Raw genomic sequence first — 19,068 nt, 5'->3', positions numbered from 1 at the left:
ATAAGTATGACCTTATGCCACTGTGTTTAAGTAGGAGCTCTCTTCAAAAGTATGAACTTTACTGGACAGAATGTTAGTATTTTGTAGAGTTTACTTTCACATTTATTCAAAATAAAACCATTTGATATACCAAGTAGCATATATATTGGATTAATCCTTAGGTCAGTGGCTAGGAGTCTACTAATTTCTTGTCCTATAATGCCCCAAAATATCTGTACCTTACAGCAAAACCACGGGCAATGTATAAGACCAGAGCCCTTGAAGAGATTTATTCTAGTGTACCAGAATAAACAAAGTGCTCTGGGTCAGACTATCTGTCTCTATTTTACACTTAAGGCACAGAGGGGGGGGGTCTGCATGAAAAAATCTTGAGTTGAATAGCTTTTATTCTGTTAGACACTTAGAGTTTTTGCACTTTTCCAGGCATCATCCCATTTATCATCTGGAATATTTATGATGAGCTCCTTTTCCCACGTTTCCCTCAGGAGAAGGGTGCCTGTAGTACCTGCACTTGGAGCATCTTATGGAAAAAGATTATAGAATTTCGTACTGATTGTGTTTAACCCTTTAACAGGCATTGCAACCATATGGCTAACATTTCTTTCTGTCGAACTACTTGACAAAAAGCTTGGAAAAATTTTATTTCATACATTTTTTATACAAGGCATTTTAATATTTTGATTATACTGTAATTCTATGAATTTCTTTTTTATTATATTAGATTGACTTTTTTTCTACCACACATTTTAAACAGATGGGTTTTTTTTACTTGTATTCATTTTTTAGGAATTTTCTGAATGAATGAATTTTCAGATTTTTATTATCTAATATTTACAATTAGTTTTTTTTTACCATATATTTTATACATATTTTCACTAGATTCATTTTTATTTTTGTCTGTTTATTATTGTTTATTTTTTCACTTTTATTGTATAAATGTACCTTTATTTTCAAATTACATTGATTACAATAATCATATTACATTGCCTTTTGCATTTTTTACAATGAATTATACTGAGACAATGTTTTTTTTTCTTAATAAATGTATGCAATTTGCAAACGTATTCTATGGTTTGTAATGTTGTATTTTTGTGTTTTATTTTTTTGAAAAACACTTCTTTGTGTGACTGTTAAAGGGTTAATAAAGTTGAATTAATGAAAGAAAAAAAAAGAGCCTGTTGGCTGCAGTACCTCTGTCCGTCCGCGGGGGCGCTCGCGGTGCGCTTTTGTTGACATACATCATCAACACGCGCCGGCCGATCATCCATGGTAATAATTCATAAGATTTACAGACTAACGATCAGCGGAGCCTGTGGACACAAAGAGAGGACAATCATCACCGCAAAACACCGCATTCATGGGTAAGTTTTCATAACAACAGTAACGAGGCGAACACACAAACACGAGGGTGTTTTTGTGCCGATAAATCTGTAAAATGTGTCTGATTCAGTGAACAGAGAAGTCATAAAAACTGGCTAAGCTCCGTTAGCTTCGCGTCAAAATGCTGCTTTTAAGATGTTAATTCAGAGGATAAAACATGTGGAAATAAATGACAGCGGCTCATGGGGACATGTATGTGTTTGTGATGGTGTGATGGAGGTGAGATTAAACACAGATTTATTTATTTCTGCATCAGTGTCTGCACTGCTAATTAAACACTTAATGAAGTATTTCATAATTCATAATATAATACATATTAACCCGGTGTTGTGTCGAAGTTTCTCCGTCGATATGTGTGTCCCCCGTCTAAATCCGACCCAAACTCTTTTACTTTATTTTATTATTTATTCTATTTTATTCTTCTTATTATTTATTTTGTATTTTATTATTTATATTTTATTTTTTGAATTTTATTTTATTACTTTATTTTATCATTATTTATTTGTATTTCATTATTTCTTTTATTTATTTATTTATTTTATTGTTTTATGTTTTATTTTATCATATTATTTTATACTATTTCTTATTGTTATTATGTATGTTATTATTTTTTATTTATTTTATCGTTTTTGAAAATTTTATTTTCATTTTATTTTATTGTTTGATACTTATAGAACTTATCACTTCTTGGTTTTATTATGAATTATGTGTGTTTTAGTGTGTTTGAATTAAAATCAAACTCAATCAAACTTTGGCTTATAACTAAACTTAACTTTTTTTTTTTTTTGACTATTTATTTATATATTTTAGTCTGTTGTATTGTTTTACTATATTGTTTTTAATATTTGTATCTATTATTATTTGTGCTCCATCCATTCATTTATCTTTTATCTACTATGTAAAGTATTTTATTTATTATTTATTTATTAACGCATTATAATTATAGTAATGTATTTATTTTTATCTTTTTATCTATAGGTTTTATTCTGCCTCTGGTGTTTCCTCACTTATGGTAGTGTTTTCTCAGTTCCTGGTTTCTCTTATTTTATTTCTTTGATTTCTTACAAAATTTTGCTTTTCTTGTCCATGTCCCTGCTCTGTTTTCTTTGTCCGCTGCTGTCTCTGCCTGTGTCTCTACGAATGTCCGCTCCGCTGTCATTCTCCGCCGGTGTCCGCATCGCTCTTGTTCTCCGCCGGTGTCTCCGAATGTCCGCTCCGCTCTCTTTGTCCACCATTGTCTCTGCCGGTGTCTCTGAATGTCCACTCCTCTCATTCTTCACTGGTGTCTCCGCTGGTGTCCTCCTGTCCTTTTGCAAAAGTGTCCCCCAAGTATGTGTTTAAAGCAACTCTTTGACATTGAGGACACCTGTGCAGAGACATCAGAACTGAATTGATAAGATCCTTCTCAGTCTTGAAGTCTTGCTAGGACCTAAATCCTTATGAGGGGTCGATGGACATTGGTTTTTCAGTGCAGATACCGATACAGATGATTAGTAGTTAATGAGATCGATAACTGATATTTGGAACCGAAATGCATTTACAATGAAAATAAAAAAATATTTCTGTCAAAACTGAGAATTTGGAATATAACAAACTCCAAAACCAAACTTTGTTTAAATTCCTTTAGCAAATGTTTAATCAAAACGTTCAGCATTATATACAGAAAGTTCCCAGCAAAACTTTTTGCATAAAATCAAGTGAAAATTTAAATAAAAAATTAATAAATAAAAATAGCACGCTGAGGTTATACAAAATAAAAGTTCCTCCCATGCCGACACTTTCTTCGCACTTTTTAATTAATTGATTTTATCGGCGATCATTTAAATAAAATGCTGGTACAGATAATCGACAAAATGCCAAATATCGGCCCGATAATCAGCCAGGCCGATAATCCGTCAATACCTAGTTTTGACAGTTTTTCAGACAAAACAAGCAATTTGAAAACTCCACATTGAGCTCTTGGATTTTTTTAACTGTTGGGATTTTAAAAACAATAAAAAGTGTCTGAACGTGTTTCCCGTTCTCCTCTCTGCTCCCTCAGTTGGACTGTAGCGCTCGAGGTCTGCAGCAGCAGAGATGAGGATCCGGCTGCAGGGTCCCAGCCACGCCGCCAGCCTCCTCGCTGAGCTCAACAGCTGCCGCCAGTCACGACGATACTGCGATGTGTTCCTGCAAGTGGGCAACCGCACCTTCGCAGCGCACCGTGCAGTTTTGGCCTGCGCTGGGACGTACTTCCGTAACCTCTTCGCCCGCGCGCCGTCCTCGTCCACCGCCGCCTTCTCTTTGGAGTTCATCTCCCCGGCCAACTTCGAGAAGGTGCTGACGTTCGTCTACACGGGGGAGATCTTGACTGACCTCATCGATGTCGGGGTGCTGTACGAGCTGGCGGAGAGGCTGGGCGTTAGTGAACTGGTCAGGGCTTGTCACGCCACCTTCCCCGACCTGCAGACTTCTGCAAATTGCAAAGCAGGAAGTCCAGGAGACGTCACGCTGGACTCTAGCATGGCGGCTGCTGCTGCTGCTGCTGCGGCGTCCACGGCGGCGGCTTCTGCTTCGTCTGTTTGTTCCTCCGCCGCCTCCTGCTCGTCTATGTCCTCGCCAGCTGGTCCGTCCGCTGCCCCGACCCCTGCTGCCGCTCCCTCGCCTCTCTTCCAACCCAGGACAGCCAGGAGCAGCCGTGACGCTCACACTATGTCTATGTCTCTGGACTTGAAGACGGAGGACATGCAGTCTCACATCGGCTACGGGCAGATGGCGGCAGATCATCAGCTATCAGGCGGACGCGGTCTCCTGACCAGCAGCCAGAGTGACGGCGTGCTGCCTGCGGGGCCGGCGCTCCAGCTGAAGACTGAGCTGGAGGACGAGGAGACTGAGGGAAGCTGTGAGGACAGAGACTCAAATGGACGAATGGTTTCTGAGAGCGCCGGAAGCTCTCTGCCGCAGAGCAGCAACGTCGCACCGTCTGACTCCTGCTCCTTCCCCGACTCCTCGGCTCAGCTCGGAGCTGAGGCGTGTGACCCGACGTCGTCCTCAGGAGAGCCTCTGGGCAGCCTGCAGGTGGAGTCAGTGGAAGGCGGCGTGGTGGACGTCCAGAGGGACGGCAGGCTGATGTTTGCAGAGGTGGAAGCGGGTGAGAATGAGGAGGAGAGGGAGGCGCTGAAAGAGAATGGAGCAATAGAGGGAACGGAGGAGGAGCAGTGGAGACAGCTGGCGGGGGAGATCATCGAGCTGAGCGACGAGGAGAACTTCATGGAGGAGGGAGACGAAGAGGAGGACGAGGACGACCTCGTGTACGTGGAGAACGGAGATGGAGGGAGCTCAAGCAGTCAGGTAACGCTTGTTTTTGTCGTGTTTTCGGCAACCGTGGCCGGAGGCATCGTGTTTCCGTGTTGCTGGGCCGACTGTACAACGATATTCATCCGCCCGACCCATTCTCGTAAAAGCGATATCTCGAAAATGTCCCGAATTATTTCAGATTTGACCCAAACGTTCAGTTGGACTCAACAATGAGCTGATTAGATGTTGGTGGTCAAAGGTCAAAGGCCAAGGCCCCTGTGACCTCGTCTGTCTCATTCTTGTGAATGTAAGAAGAAAACCTTGATGGATTTTTGTCAAATTTGGCACAAACGTGCGAGTAGACTCGAGGGTGATCTGATCAGATTTTGGTGGTCAGATGTCAAGGTCACGTTGACCTTGCATTCGTCTCATTCTTGTGATGCAATATCTCAAAAACACCTTGAGGGAATTTCCTCAAATTTGGCACAAACATTTACTTGGACTCAACGATGAGTTGATTAAAATTTGGTGTTTAAAGCCTCGAGGAAGTTTCCTCAATTTTGCCACAAACGTCCACTCGGACTTAAGAATGAGCTGGTTAGAATCTGTTGGTCGAAGGTCAAAGGTTAAGGTGACCTCCTTGAAACTGTGCTGATTGTGGAGATTTTCTGTGTGAGAAGCATTTATGTTTTCACAGACATGGACGTAAACTGTAAGTGCAACCATGTGGCAGTATATCTGTTTTTCAGTGTCTCAAATAATTAAAAGTACCCGTTATGATAACCATCACCTTTCATATCGATGCACCTTTAAACCGGTACACGCTGCCCTACTCTGCGCTAAAATATTTCAGGTTGAGTCCACACGACAGAAATAACTCACCTCGCTCCTGCAGGTGACGGGGAACACGCTGACATGTAAAGCGTGCGCGGCGCCTCTGCCAGCAGACCCGGCTGCCATCAGAAGACACGCTGAGACACACGTGACGGAGCTGGGGCTCTGCAGAGTGTGCGGAGCCTCGTTCCCGGACCGCGCCGCCGGGGTCGCTCACTCCCTCTCCCACGTCGGGCTGCAGCTCTTCACCTGCGACATGTGTCACTCGCAGTTCTGCAGCCAAAACAAACTGCTGCGGCACCACCACCACACGGCCTCCAGTTACACGATACCACAGGGGGCGCTGACGAGCGGCAGCCAGGGGCCGAGCGCCGAGCTGCAGTGTGCCGTCTGCAACAAAACCCTCAGCAAGGACTTCCAGGTCAGTGGACCGTTTACATGTGCGGACTCTGTCTGCAAAAGAAACACAAAATGCTAAATTAAAAAAACAATTTCAGGTCAATTGTGCAAATTTTAATGTAATAATAAAAATGAAAATAAACTTTATTTATAAAATACTTCAGGGTTGCCCTAATAGCTCACATGGTACATACAATGAAGGTATTTTCTGTCTCCTTGTCGCTATCAAAGTAGAAGCAGAAAATGACAAAAATTATTCAAAGGGAAAATTTTAGGTAAATAATTAAATTTAATAATTTCCAGTAATAATTGTTATCATCATTCTTTTATGTTATATATATATCTATATATGAAAGAAATAAAATAAAGCGTGCAGTGTTTAGGTGTTTCTGATTTCACAAAAACAAATGACAAAGTAAATGACTCTCAAAGCACCTGCTGCTCTCATGAGACGTCTCGTGTATTTTATGTGTCTTACGTCCTTCACAGACGGTCAGAGACCACCTGCTGAGCCACGTGTGTCCTCAGAGCCTCAGCTGCGGCGTGTGTCACCTCCCCCAGCTCTCCCTGTGCTCCCTGCTGTGGCACGCCCTCTCCCACCTCTCTCTGCCCGTCTTCACCTGCCCGCACTGCGCCCGCTGCTTCGTAGAGCGCTCCCTGCTGGACAGACACATGACCGTACACGCCGAGGAGGCGGCGGCGAAGGAGAGGGAGCGCTCGGCGCTGAGGGCTTTCAGAGCCGGGGCGGACGGAGTCGGAGGAGGTGCTGTTGCAGGAGTGGAGGAGCTGCATTGCTTCCTGTGCCCGCAGACTTTCCGCTCCTCCTCCGCCTTTCAGTACCACCTCAGCCTGCACACCACCGAGTCCCTGGGGGCCGCCGGAGGGGTCGGGGGCCAAGGCTGGTTGGGCAAACGTAAGGCTGACCAGGCTCTGGATTGCCCGTCTTCCTCCTCGCCACGGGAGGTCGGCAGCCTCGTCAAAATGAGCAACCTGGGTTTGGGGCTCGGGATGAGCTTCAACATACCTGATAAGTTTTTTCAAGGGTCGATGCACAGCCTGCCCTCCGGCGTCCTCACCAACGGGATCTCAGGGCAGGACGGTGGAGTCGGAGCGGCGGGCGTCCGTGGGAAGTGGTACCGATGTCGGTACTGCGGTAAACGCTTCGCCCACTCCGGGGAGTTCACCTACCACCTGCGCATCCACACCGGGGAGAAACCGTACCAGTGCAAAGTCTGCCTTCGCTTCTTCCGAGGCCGCTCCACCATGATCTGCCACCTGAAGACGCACGCCGGCGCCCTCATGTACCGCTGCACCGTCTGCGGACTTTACTTCTCCACGCTGAAGCTGGTGTCGTCGCACATGGAGCTCCACAAGGACCACCTGCCCCCGGACTTCAACATCGAGCAGACCTTCATGTACAATGATCACTCTAAAGAGCCGCTGCCCGCGGTGGACGCCTGACGCGTCGGCGTCCTCTCCTCGCCCCTTTTCCCTCCGGCTGACACTTCCTCTGTGTCTGGTTGTCGTGGACCACAAACTTCTCATTACAGACTAGGGCTGGAAAAGTAACGGTTATTTTTAATATTGATTACTTTGATGAATCGGTTAATCGTTTAATCGTCTGTAAAATTTTGAAAATAGATTTCACAATTGTTCCAAATCTAAATTTTATTCCACTTTAAGTTCAAAACCCAAAGATATTCAGTTTACAATGATTTAAAAAAAAAGCTAATTGAGAAGCTACAACAAGAGATTATTGGCGTCTTTTCTTCATAAATGACCTAAAAGAATAAAAGAATACGTCACCCGCAAAATGACCATTTGTTTATAGTTCAATATAAAACACTTACGAGTATCGCGCCACTCCACTGTGCACAAGACTGCTCCACTGATGTGTTTTAAATCTTAACATTTTAGCAAAAATATGTTTGTGAAGCACTGAGCATACGCCTGGATCAATGAGACTCGGATTTTACTGCACGAGTTCTGAGAGTCTGGAAACAAATGTTTTGATGCAGTTTTGCTGTTAAATGCAAAAACCAGTTACCTAAATTAATGAATAATGCTCACCTTTTTTTGGATTCTTCTTTCACCGTGGAGGCGTGTGAGAAAAAAAAGTGACATCTTCAAATTTCTTGTTTTGTTCCACCAGGAGTCCAAAACCCAAAGATGTTCACTTCATGACGACAAGAAACAGAGAAAAGCAGCAAATCTTCACATATCAGAAGCTGCAACTTTTCTTGATAAATGACTTTAAGGAAAACTTCACCTGAAACACTGTATCAATTACTCACCGTGTTTCCTTAAATTTAGTTTTTTCTTACATGCCTGTGCGCCGAATGGAGAATCCAAAAAAGGAGAACATTCCTCATGAACCGAAGAACAGCAAAACTTTATCAAACTCTCACACAACTTCTGCAATACAAACAAACAATACAATACTTCTCTTTCATCCAGTCGGATGCTCAGTTGTGACTTTTAACGAAACAAAATGTCTAAAGAAGCCACTGAGGGGCGAACAGTTAAACTTGTTTTGGGCTGAAAATATTCACTGTGATGTCATTTTCTTTTTTGATTTGGCGATCCAATCATTCACAAAATAATCTCCACATACTCACCGTACCACAGAGGTGTCCATTTCCAAATCATCGTGTCATTCAGCAGTCAGTCCTCCATGAATCTCCACGCTCACACCACGGGGTCAAAAAGTGTTTGCTTCCTGTTCACACACCTGAGTCCAATCACCTGCAGCTCACTCAGACGCACTGCACAAACGAGTGCTCCACCCTGTGTCCAGATTCAGAACTGCACATGCACATTTACATTCACCGTGTTTTACATGAAGATGAGATAAAACTAACAAAAATCTACCTCATGGCTCCAACAGTGCTCCCCAGACACATGCATTTTTGCTAAAATATTAAGACTTAAAACTCGCTTGAGTGAAATTCAGACGCTTTTGTGTTTTAAATTGTAACGTCTTTGCAGAAATACATGTGTTTGGGAAATACTGAGCTGGATTCATGAGACATGGAGGAAACTGCAAGTGTTGTGTAAGAGTTTGTAAACGGATGTTTTTATGTAGTTTTGCTGATGTTAAACACTTTACCTCACTTCATAAAGAATTTACAACTTTTTTTGGATTTTCCCTTCACTGTGGAAGCATGCACAAAATTCACATTCAATACATACAGACGCGTCGCAAAACGTTTTTTTTTAATCTGCTACATAGATGCATTTTCATAGTGTGCTGTTGCTGCCAGCTATACGTGACCAGACATTCACTCCCAGTCATTGTTTATTATAAGCAACTGATTCACTGCGCAAAGCACGCTGGGATACCTGCGATTCGGACCAAGCTGGTGGTGCAACGAGAGGAAATCACAATTTGAAAAAATCAAATAGTGCTCAAATCAGGACAGCCAATCAAGCTGCAGCCACAAGCACCGTCACTGTGTGCATATTGAATTTTCTGAGTGATGTTGCATTTGGGTATTTAAGGAGTTCAGGTGTAGGCTATATTAACTGAACACGTGTAAAAGAATTCTTTTAACTGCATGATGCAGTAATTTTTAGATTAAAAAAATTACATCATTTTGACCCGTCAGAGAGATGCAGAACCACATAAAGAAAATTTAATATATATATATATATATATATATATATAAACCTGAGCAAATTTGCTTGATTGTTTCAAAAAGTGTGAAAAAGGCAATGGGCAACCTAAGAAATGCCCCCCTTAAAAATTAAAAGAAAATTGTCCTGGAAGTAAGTAAAAAGAAAAGAAAAGAAAGAAATAGTTTAAATTATATTATAAATATTTTTAAATCAATTTAAAAATATTTTTGTCAAAAATCAAAATAAAATTTCTTTTTTCTCACCTTTTACTGATTTTTTTGCACATTCGTGGGACATTTCTTCCACCCCATGTTTTTTTTTTTTTTTAAAGAAAATAAAATTTTTTTTGTTTTCAAAGGTTTAAACGTATGTGAAAGGTGTCTGAGGTAACACACACACGGTCATTTTGTGGGTGAAATATTCTTTTCTGTTTATGGACTGTGAGCTCTATAATAGACGTAGACTTTTAGATGGTTGTGGACGTGTGATCTGTCAGATGTCGTTCGCTGAGTCGACCTGTTTGGAGGTTAAAACGACGCCGCTCGGTGGCAGTGTGTCCTGTGGTGTGTTAGTGAGAGATGGAGGCTGTCGGACTGTTAAACGTCATGCAGCGCTCTGCTCTGCTCTGCTCGTGTTATCTACTCTGAACAAATCTGTATCTTTAAAACTCAAATATGACGATAGGTTTTTTATGTCAGTGGTTGATAATGACACTGTTATGATTAAAGTAGCACCTCATTGTAGCATAGAAATTATTTTCCTATATTTGCAGTCACTATTTTCACACTTTTTTATGTCTTTTCGAGTTTCGTCCGTTACTCCACAGATGCATTTTTTTCTCGCTGAGACAAAAAGATGTTTTTAATGTTGAAGACGCGTCTTCATGAATCTGCCATTTAGTTACATGCTGTATTCACTTGTTGAGAGCATTTGAAGCATGTCGTTCTGTAGGAATATTTAAGTGCCCATCACATTTCTGTGTGATATTTGTGGCTTACCTCATATTTATGACGACGTTGTAGCTGTTATTTTTATGCCTTTATACATGCCATTATCTGTTTCTAAAGCTATCTATGAATGTTGCCATTTTTTTTAAATAATTGTTTTTGAAAAACGAAACAAATAAACGCCTCTAGGAAGACTGTTATCCACCCGGAAATGATGTTTTAATCTGTTTTCAGTGAACCAATCCACAAAATCCATCCATCATCACAATTTCAGTGATGAACTTGCAGAAAACGGCGCAGTATTGTGAACCTCCTGCTTCCAGGCGCTCGTGACCTTTGCCCTTTTTTTAAAGCCCGGTCACTTCCTGCTATTGTGCCATCTGTGGACCGACACCCCCTTTTTCCTCCCTCTGCCTCCTTATCATTGAAACTGTTGACACATTCCAGATGGAGACAGAAATGGAAGTAAATGTTAAAAAAGACTGCGAGAAGGGAGATAGCGAAGTGCAAAAACAGCAGTGTCTCCGTTAAATAAACACTTTGAGCTTCCAAACCTGGTGTCCCCCGAGCTCGTTCATCGCTCGGCTGCATGATAACAAAGTGCAAACTCAGGCTCTGCAGCTTAGAGTGATTAAAAACAGTGCTTGATGGAGATTTATTGAATTTTAAACAGGCATCCATGTTACAGCACACGTAGACGACAGAAAACAGATAAACAAGCATGTGGCAGAGGTGTGAAAGAGTCATTGTTAAGCAAGTCACAAATAAGTGTCATGTCAAAAGTCCTAAATTTTGAGTTTTAAGTCCTGATCAACTCTTCATGCACTCTTCGACAAATATGATGCAGATTTTGAATTTACAAAAATCATGAAGCTTTTTAAAATTGGCATTTCAGCAGATCTATAAAAAAGTTTTAGAAGGCATCATTAATCTAAAAAATAAGATCTTGATTAAAATAGAGTGAATCAAGGATGACGTTTTCCTGCAGGCAGACTTGGAAGTTCGTGTTCCCCTGGTTTCCTCATAAAAAAGACTACGGGATTTTTCCATTGGATTTTGGATCATTGCAGAAAATAAATTCTGTGGCAAATAAAAGTTTGTGATAGTTACATGTTTTATTCAGTAAGATAATCTTCACAAAAACATGACACTTAGGATTTTTTAAGCCTAAATGCCATCGGCAGAAATATAAAGCAAACGTTGGGCTTTAAATGAACTACGCCGTCGTCACGAGTTCACATCGTCACCACTTTGAGGCTGTAAAGTCTGTTTGTCGCGATTTGGCGTGACGATGTTCTTTAGTCTCATTTGGCCACTTATTAGCAAATGTCTTTTTTTAGGACAGAAAAGCTTATTTATATTTTATATTTTATGTTAAAGAACAAAACGTGAAAGTCTCTTCAGCGTGTTAAGTGAAAACCTTATTTTAGCATTCATTGAGTGACGTCACGCGACTTCTCTCGATAACATTGCAGTAACCATGGCGACGGATGTAACCGTCATTATTTACAATCAAAGGTGACATTGGTGTGTTATGCGAGCTATAGCGGAAAGGCGAGCCCCTTATACGTGGGATCACGTATGAGGGATTTTTGGGAGCTGATAGTCCACGATAACTTCCAGATGATCCGCTCAACTTTAGAGGAGTAAAGTGATGCAATAACAGCTCCTGTAGCTCCTGCTGCATCATCGGGGAGCCAGTTCCTACTGACGAGCACACAGACACGGCATCATGTGACCTTAAAAAGACTAAAAAGTGTTTCCATAGAGTGGTGAAGGGATGATGTATTTTTGTAGGCCAACCAGGAAGTTAGCATCGCACTGGTTCCCTCGTTCCCTCATTTTTGAATGCAATTTTCGATTATCGCCCAAAATAAGCTCTCTGACAAACACAAGTTAATGAGACTTACATGTTTTGTTTAGCGTGATAATCTTCATAGATGAACACCACTCTGTGTGTTTTGAAGTGAAATGAAATCGGCAGAAGCAAAAAGCTATCGTTAAACTAAAAACAAACGTCGCACGAAACATCACCACCCGAATCATTTAACTTCACTGTAAAAACACGTTAAAACACAATTGGAAAATAATATTAAAAGATAAATCTACAAGTTTGAGTGCGACTGTTTCTGTAAAGCTGTAAAGGCGGCGGGTGGGTTTGAGGAGTTTCTTTTTCGGTGTGATGACGTTTACCGTGAAACAAACACTGTAGTCCCATTTAGCCACTCGTTAGCAGCCGCCTTTTTAAGATGCGTAAAACCTTAAAAGTTCAAAACTTGGGTTTACACAGATGTATTTTATGTTGCAGAACAAAACGTAACATCTCAGCCTGTGTTAACCACAGACTTTATTTAAGGCATTTTACCGAAAAAAAAACCAAAGAACAGTTGAGACGAGGGAACCGGAAGTGCAAAAATGCTAACGGACTTTTGCATTTTAGGACTCATTTCTTCTGCTGCAGTTTTGCGGAATATGGCTTTTTTGAAATCACCTAAAATATAACCTATATGCGAGCCTAATAACGTTTTTGCCATAAATGGGAATTCTTTTTCCATTAGACGTTTTCTATATTCGCAATTTCAATTTGCGCAATTTGAGGGTTAATGGAAACCAGACGACTGGTGTTTAAGTCCAGTTGCAAGTCTTTTGTTTTTCATTTTGTCGAGTCTAAAGTCATCACATGGCGACTCGAGTCAGCCCCTCTGACATTTAGTCGTGTGCACCCTGACTCATCTGTAAGATTTGTCATAAAACAAACAGTTAAAGTTAAGGGATGTTTACATGGTTATGCTGGTTTCTCTCTACGGACGGACGACAGATTTGTTTACACACATTCCTGGTGTGGCACTATTCTTCTGCGCCAACAGATTTTTAGTTCCTGTGGGAGTCGAGCAGCTTTGAAAGGAAAAAGAAACATTTCCTGCCTTCCTCTGTTTAAAACTGTGATCAGATAAATGACAGAAAAACAACAAGTGGATTATGAGAGGAAGGTTTTTGTGAGCCCGTTTGTTACGTAACAATGAGTCTGAGACAGAAAAACTGTGCCTCTGGTTATTCTGAAGCAACAACATTCAGGTCTGTGAAAACGTCTCGTTCCTGCACGTCTCGTTTTTATGATCCCACATCAGACTGGCTGGTGCTGGCGCTACTCAGCTTGCGTTGCTTCCCGGGTTCTCCTCCTCCGTTGGGAGCGTTGGGCTGGGTCCCCGCTCCCGCCTGCTCCTCCCTGGGGATGTAGTTCATCACGGTGTTGATCAGGTTGTTGCGAAAGCTCTTGCTGAGGAAGTTGTAGAGGATGGGGTTGGCGACGCAGTGCAACAGCGAGAGGCCCTGGACCACGCTGAACGAGAAGTAGAGGACTTCGACGGTGTTGCAGCTGAGGAGGAACGGGTCCAGGTCGTCGATGATCATCAGGAACATGACCAGGTGGTACGGCAGCCAGCACACGACAAACACCAGGGAGTACACGTGGACCAGCCACACGTCCCGCCGACCTTGAACATCCGGCGCTGTTTTAACGGCACGGGCGATGAGCACATTACAGGTGATGATGACGGCGGCGGGACCTAGGAACTGGAAGATGAGGCAAAGGAACGCCACAGAGACAAACCACTCGGTGTAGCTGTGCTCCGGTAGCATGTAGCACCCCGGCTCGTCCCACTCCAGAAGATCCACGTGGACGTTCTCCATCAGCGCCAAGATCAAGGAGAGCACCCACAGGCCTCCGCAGAGCAGCCAGCGGCGCCGGCCAACCACGGGGAACAAAGCCGGGAACGTGGGTCTGGTCAGCGACAGGTAGCGCTCCAGAGTCATGAACGCCAAGAAGAAGGAGCTGCTGTAGAAGTTGACCACGTAGATGAGGTTGGTGACCTTGCAGAGAAAGCGGCCCCACAGCCACACCTTGTCCACGGTCACCTCCATCATGAAGAACGGCAGGATGACGATCACCATCAGGTCCGACAGGCTCACGTTGATGATGCAGAAGAGGACGCCGTTGGCCGAGTGGCGGCGCCGCCAGTTGACCCAGACGACCAGGCCGTTCTCCAGCAGGCCCACCATGAAGATGAAGAGGTAGAGCAGGAAGAGGGCGATGCGGCGGTAGTCTCCGGCGGGTTCCAGCGAGAGGGTGCACTCGAAGATCCACCATGGCGTGTTGTTGTAGTGGTCCAGCGAGTGGTTGTGCTCGTGGCCGCTCATGGTCTGGAGTGAGAAGCAGACGGAAACTGGCTCATATCTGGACAGAGTTCAGATTTATTTTGGGGTTAATCTGATTAAGTTTTTAGACGTTACATAACAGAAGAACAGGAGGAGGAGGAGGAGGAGGAGGAGGAGGAGGAGGGCTGAAATGTTACTCAAATTATTTCAGAGCTGGAAACTAAAACCACAACAGATTATTGGAGAGTCGTTTCACAACCAACAACATGCAGTTCAGAGGGCATAAATGTCTCACTTACAGGTAAAATATTGGATTTGTTTATGTTTAAAGTTACTGATTTAACCCTTTAAAACCTGGACTGGCTTCACTCTTCTCGCATCAAGATGCTTTTTACATGTTTTAAAAACCTCTGAACCCTGAGCAAATTGGTTTGATTTCTCTCAAAAACATGTAACTTGAAGAAACGTCTCGCAAATTGCAAGAAATTTTAACTGAATTAATTGCCAGCTCAACCGTTGGGTAGAGCACTTTTTCAGTCACTATATCTTCATTAAAAATGTGTTGAATTCAGCTTGACTTGATTGAGCCATTTCTACCATCAGGTTTAAGGTATGTTATGCTAAAACAATCCACTAGATGTCACTGTGTCTTTAAACAGTCGACCTTTTCAGTTCACCTCCTACAGGAAGTTAATGAAACACCAGACATGAGGTGACACAGGGTATTTATTTTATTATTTATTCAACATGTTAAAGTTCCAGAGGAACTTTTAACATGATTTATGTAACGTAATAAAAAATATTAAAATCTTAAAAGGGTCTTTTTTTTTAAACATACTCTACCAAAGTGAAGCTCAGTGAATTAAATAAAATTTTCTATTTACTAAGATATAGTTGAGCTTCTGATCAATTACTGTTGTTAAATGATACATTTAATGTTATCCATTAAATATATAGTGAAAAAAAATCTTCATCTAAAACGGCTGAGTTGGCCTTTTATGGTTAAAGTGGTGATGCTGGGACAAAGAAAATTACAATTTTATTAAATAAAAAAGGTCAATATTCACGGTTGTTAATACCATATGTTAATGTTGTTAATATTAGTATATATTTTGTGAAAAAAAAATATATCAGTATGATTTTTTCACCATTTCTGAGACATTTTCAAAGTCCTGTAATGGTAAATACGCATGGAAATAATATCAGTGCTGGTAATACTAACAATTCTATGATATATGTTAGTATACTAACACATTTCAAACATTATAACAGTAAATATACATAATTTTGACTTTTTTCTTTCTGTTTTACCATTACCATGAACAGCCTTCTCAACTGGTAGAGGCCTATATTTAAAAAAAAAAAAAAGATATATGATAAACAAAAAAACACTGATTCTTGTTATTATAGCCAAGACATTAAAAATGCAAAAATGTTCCATTACTTTTATCTTGGTGAGGAAGTTAAAAGGTTAAAGAAAGTGTTTTAACTCAACTCAAGTAATAATGTGACTCAGCAACTTTCACTTGTATTGGAGAAATATTTGACCAGTATTTATACTTTCACTCAAGGAGTAGAGTTGTGTACTTTTGTCCTTTAACTTATTTTAACTCTAGGTGGCAAAAATCTGCATTTTAAATGCTTTTTTTCCTGTTAGTTTTAATCCCAAAAACTAATCCCTAAAAAATCCATTTACAAACATGTAAGGGCGTCAGTCAGATGAGCAGCAGATAACAGAGATCTTTAACTCACTTCTTTCTAACTGCAAACCTAAGGCTTTTTTTGTTTGTTTTTACATTTTCAAACTTTAAATATTTGGACCAAACTGTTGCTGACTCAAGTGACAAAAAACTTATTTTACAAGTGCGTTGATGACACCTGTGAACACATTCAGATGTGTTTAATCTGAAGAGTTCCTCTTTTATGTACACATTTAAGGTGACGACAGGTTGTTATATCTCCAAAAATATAGAACTGGACTCTACAGTACCTTGCTGTGATGATGATGATGATGGTGATGGAGATGAAGAGGGCAGGTCCCTCTCGAGGCCTCGCTGTCTTCTGGAGAGTTTTCCAAGTCGAGTCTGCAGACACCAGATGAGTCCTTCCAGCTCTGATGTTGACGGCTATCTGAGCAGTCAAGGAAACCAGGAGCGTCTATCCTCCCTCATTTGTCATTCACATTCTCTCTCTCTCACACACACACACACACACACACACACACACACACACACGTGTGCGCGCACACACACACACACACACACACACACACACACACACACACACACACACACGTGCACACACACAGATCTAACAGGACATCCTCAGTCAGTAGTGGGGAGTGGTGAAGAGGCCCACAGACGCCCACACAGCTAAAGGGAAGTTAAGATCAGTTGGAAAAATAAACACGCGTCCCCTAAATTTCGGTTACTCACGGGAGAAACTTAAACAAACGAATAAGACTTACAGGTCCAGCGTGTAGAATTCAGGGGGATAAATTGGCAGAAAAGTTTTATGTTTTATTTGATGTACAATCACCGGAAAATAAGATTTTTTGTGTTTTTCTTACCTCAGGATGAGCTGTTTATACACGCAGCGGGTCCTCCTCCAGTGTCCGCCATATTGTTTCTACAGTAGCCTAGAATGGACAAACAGGTCTGGATAGGGCCATTTACGTTTTTACGTCAGCCTTTATAGTTCTACTACACCGGGGACAGGCAACCTGAGTCTCCACAGCGTAATGTGGCTCTTTAGCACCTCTCCAGTGGCTCCGTTTAGATAAAAATGAATAACGCTCATTAGTTATTCTTACATTATCCAATCATAAAAACGTGTATAAACTAAAAATGTTTAAGCATTTGGTCAGTTATAATTGTGGTCATACGTCTACGGCAGGATTCCTGCAGCTTAAGGCCACGTACATTTAAGACTTTTTAAGATTTTTTTTATTGCCACTTGGAATTAGGTTTAAGACCAGTTTTCTAAATACCAAAACTGAAGGACCATTTTATTTTGGCCAAGTGTTTAGTGTAACATAAAACGTGACTTTTATTTGTCCAATGAAAATTTTAGATCATTTACATCAAAATGAAAAAAAAAAACTTTTTTTCTGCTTAATTTCTTTTTCTCTTTATTTTTCCCCTAATTTTCCAATACATATTTCAATTTAAAAAAACAAAAAACAAAAAACAAAAACATATCCCTCCAATTTTCAGGTAAATTTCCTGCATATATTCACTCCCCTTTTCTGCTAATTCTCAGTTAACTTTCCCTTTTTTCCTGCTAAATTTCTTTTTCATTTTTTACTAATTTTGTTCTTAATTTTGGGCCATTTCCTCCTTGGATGCTCATTGCCTTCTTCCAATATTTTTGACAAAAATTATTCCAATTTGTTCAGGGTTCAAAGAGATAATTTTGTCATCAGTCTTAGTTCACATTAACTCCATGACAGCAAGCGTGTCTTCAGTGCATCACCTTGCATGATCCTGCGTGTATACGGCTTACAGGAACGGTGCAGAAACAGTAAAAACAGGCCCCACATAGCAGAGAACAATGACAGGAAGCCCCCTCCTCCCGTGCTGTGGGGGCTCGGTGAGTGACGAGCACAGAGGTGGGAAATTTTGGGGAATATCACTGAGGAAGGGGACTTTTTAACCTAGACGTGCACACACATCCTCATTATCACGTTACTTCAACAGTCTGTAAAAGTGAGCTGCGGTTGTGCTTCAGCTCAGCCCGTTCAGATGATGACTGAGCAGATCTGGTTTGTTTACTTGAGACACGAGCAGTTTCATGGTCCACAGTGTGTCCTCATGTGTTCGTCTTGCGGTTGCACAAGGAACCAGCGTGACCTTGTCATGTCCTCTGATGAAATGATGCCATTGAGCAAACCAGAGCCCCTCCCGGGCAGCGTGCCCAGATGTGTCCTTGTGAAGGTCACGACTGAGGTCAGCGTCGCACCGAGAGCGAACGCAGGAACGTTTGTGTTGGCTGTGATTCACACTGATTAATAGGATCTGCTCCCTGAAGTGGTGTGTTCCTACCGCCGCGGTCCAGATCGTCAGCAGTTTGCAGCTCGCTGACCTCTTCAGCGTCGCCCTCCTTCTGTCTCGCTGCTCATCCTGCCCGAATCCTATTGTCCGAATCCGTTAAGTTTGTGGTGAAAAAAGTAGGAACCAGTCAGCAAATTCTCTCTCCTCTGATGAAACAGGAAGGAACCAGTCAGCGAAAACACATCTTCTGGAGAGAGGGAAACAAACAGCAGTCACTGCCCCCCAAAACCCCCCAACCCCCAACCAGCCACCTCGTAATCTGAGACCACATTAAAACTACAAACATCTACAGCAGTGGTACCCAACTGAAGGCCCACAGGCCAAATCTGACCCCCGATCGGTTCAGATTTTTTAATCCAATTCAGAAGATAAGGCACGCAGAGTTCTTAACCCTTTAAAACCTAAGC

The 19,068-nt window shown here is 41.9% G+C and overlaps 2 protein-coding genes across 2 annotated transcripts; one reads left to right on the top strand and one right to left on the bottom strand.

The window, feature by feature from the left end:
• The first annotated feature begins 1,223 nt into the window (after positions 1-1,223).
• On the top strand, positions 1,224-7,426 carry zbtb39 (zinc finger and BTB domain containing 39). The gene is made up of 4 exons (XM_042491478.2): positions 1,224-1,361; positions 3,422-4,710; positions 5,552-5,911; positions 6,379-7,426. The coding sequence occupies exons 2-4, from the start codon at positions 3,457-3,459 to the stop codon at positions 7,348-7,350; spliced, it is 2,586 nt and encodes an 861-aa protein (XP_042347412.1). The 5' UTR covers positions 1,224-1,361; positions 3,422-3,456; the 3' UTR covers positions 7,351-7,426.
• A 3,650-nt stretch (positions 7,427-11,076) lies between these two features.
• ackr5 (atypical chemokine receptor 5) lies at positions 11,077-16,792 on the bottom strand. Its single transcript, XM_042491961.2, has 2 exons — positions 16,600-16,792; positions 11,077-14,654 (listed from the first exon to the last, which is right to left on the bottom strand). The coding sequence occupies exon 2, from the start codon at positions 14,649-14,651 to the stop codon at positions 13,566-13,568; it is 1,086 nt and encodes a 361-aa protein (XP_042347895.1). The 5' UTR covers positions 14,652-14,654; positions 16,600-16,792; the 3' UTR covers positions 11,077-13,565.
• Between the last annotated feature and the right edge of the window lie 2,276 nt (positions 16,793-19,068).

Source organism: Plectropomus leopardus, chromosome 9 (assembly GCF_026936395.1).
Source record: "Plectropomus leopardus strain MGB_pleo_1.0 chromosome 9, ASM2693639v1, whole genome shotgun sequence".
Taxonomy (NCBI): domain Eukaryota; kingdom Metazoa; phylum Chordata; class Actinopteri; order Perciformes; family Serranidae; genus Plectropomus; species Plectropomus leopardus.
Note: the sequence above shows the minus strand (reverse complement) of the source record. Positions and strands in the feature narration are given on the sequence as shown.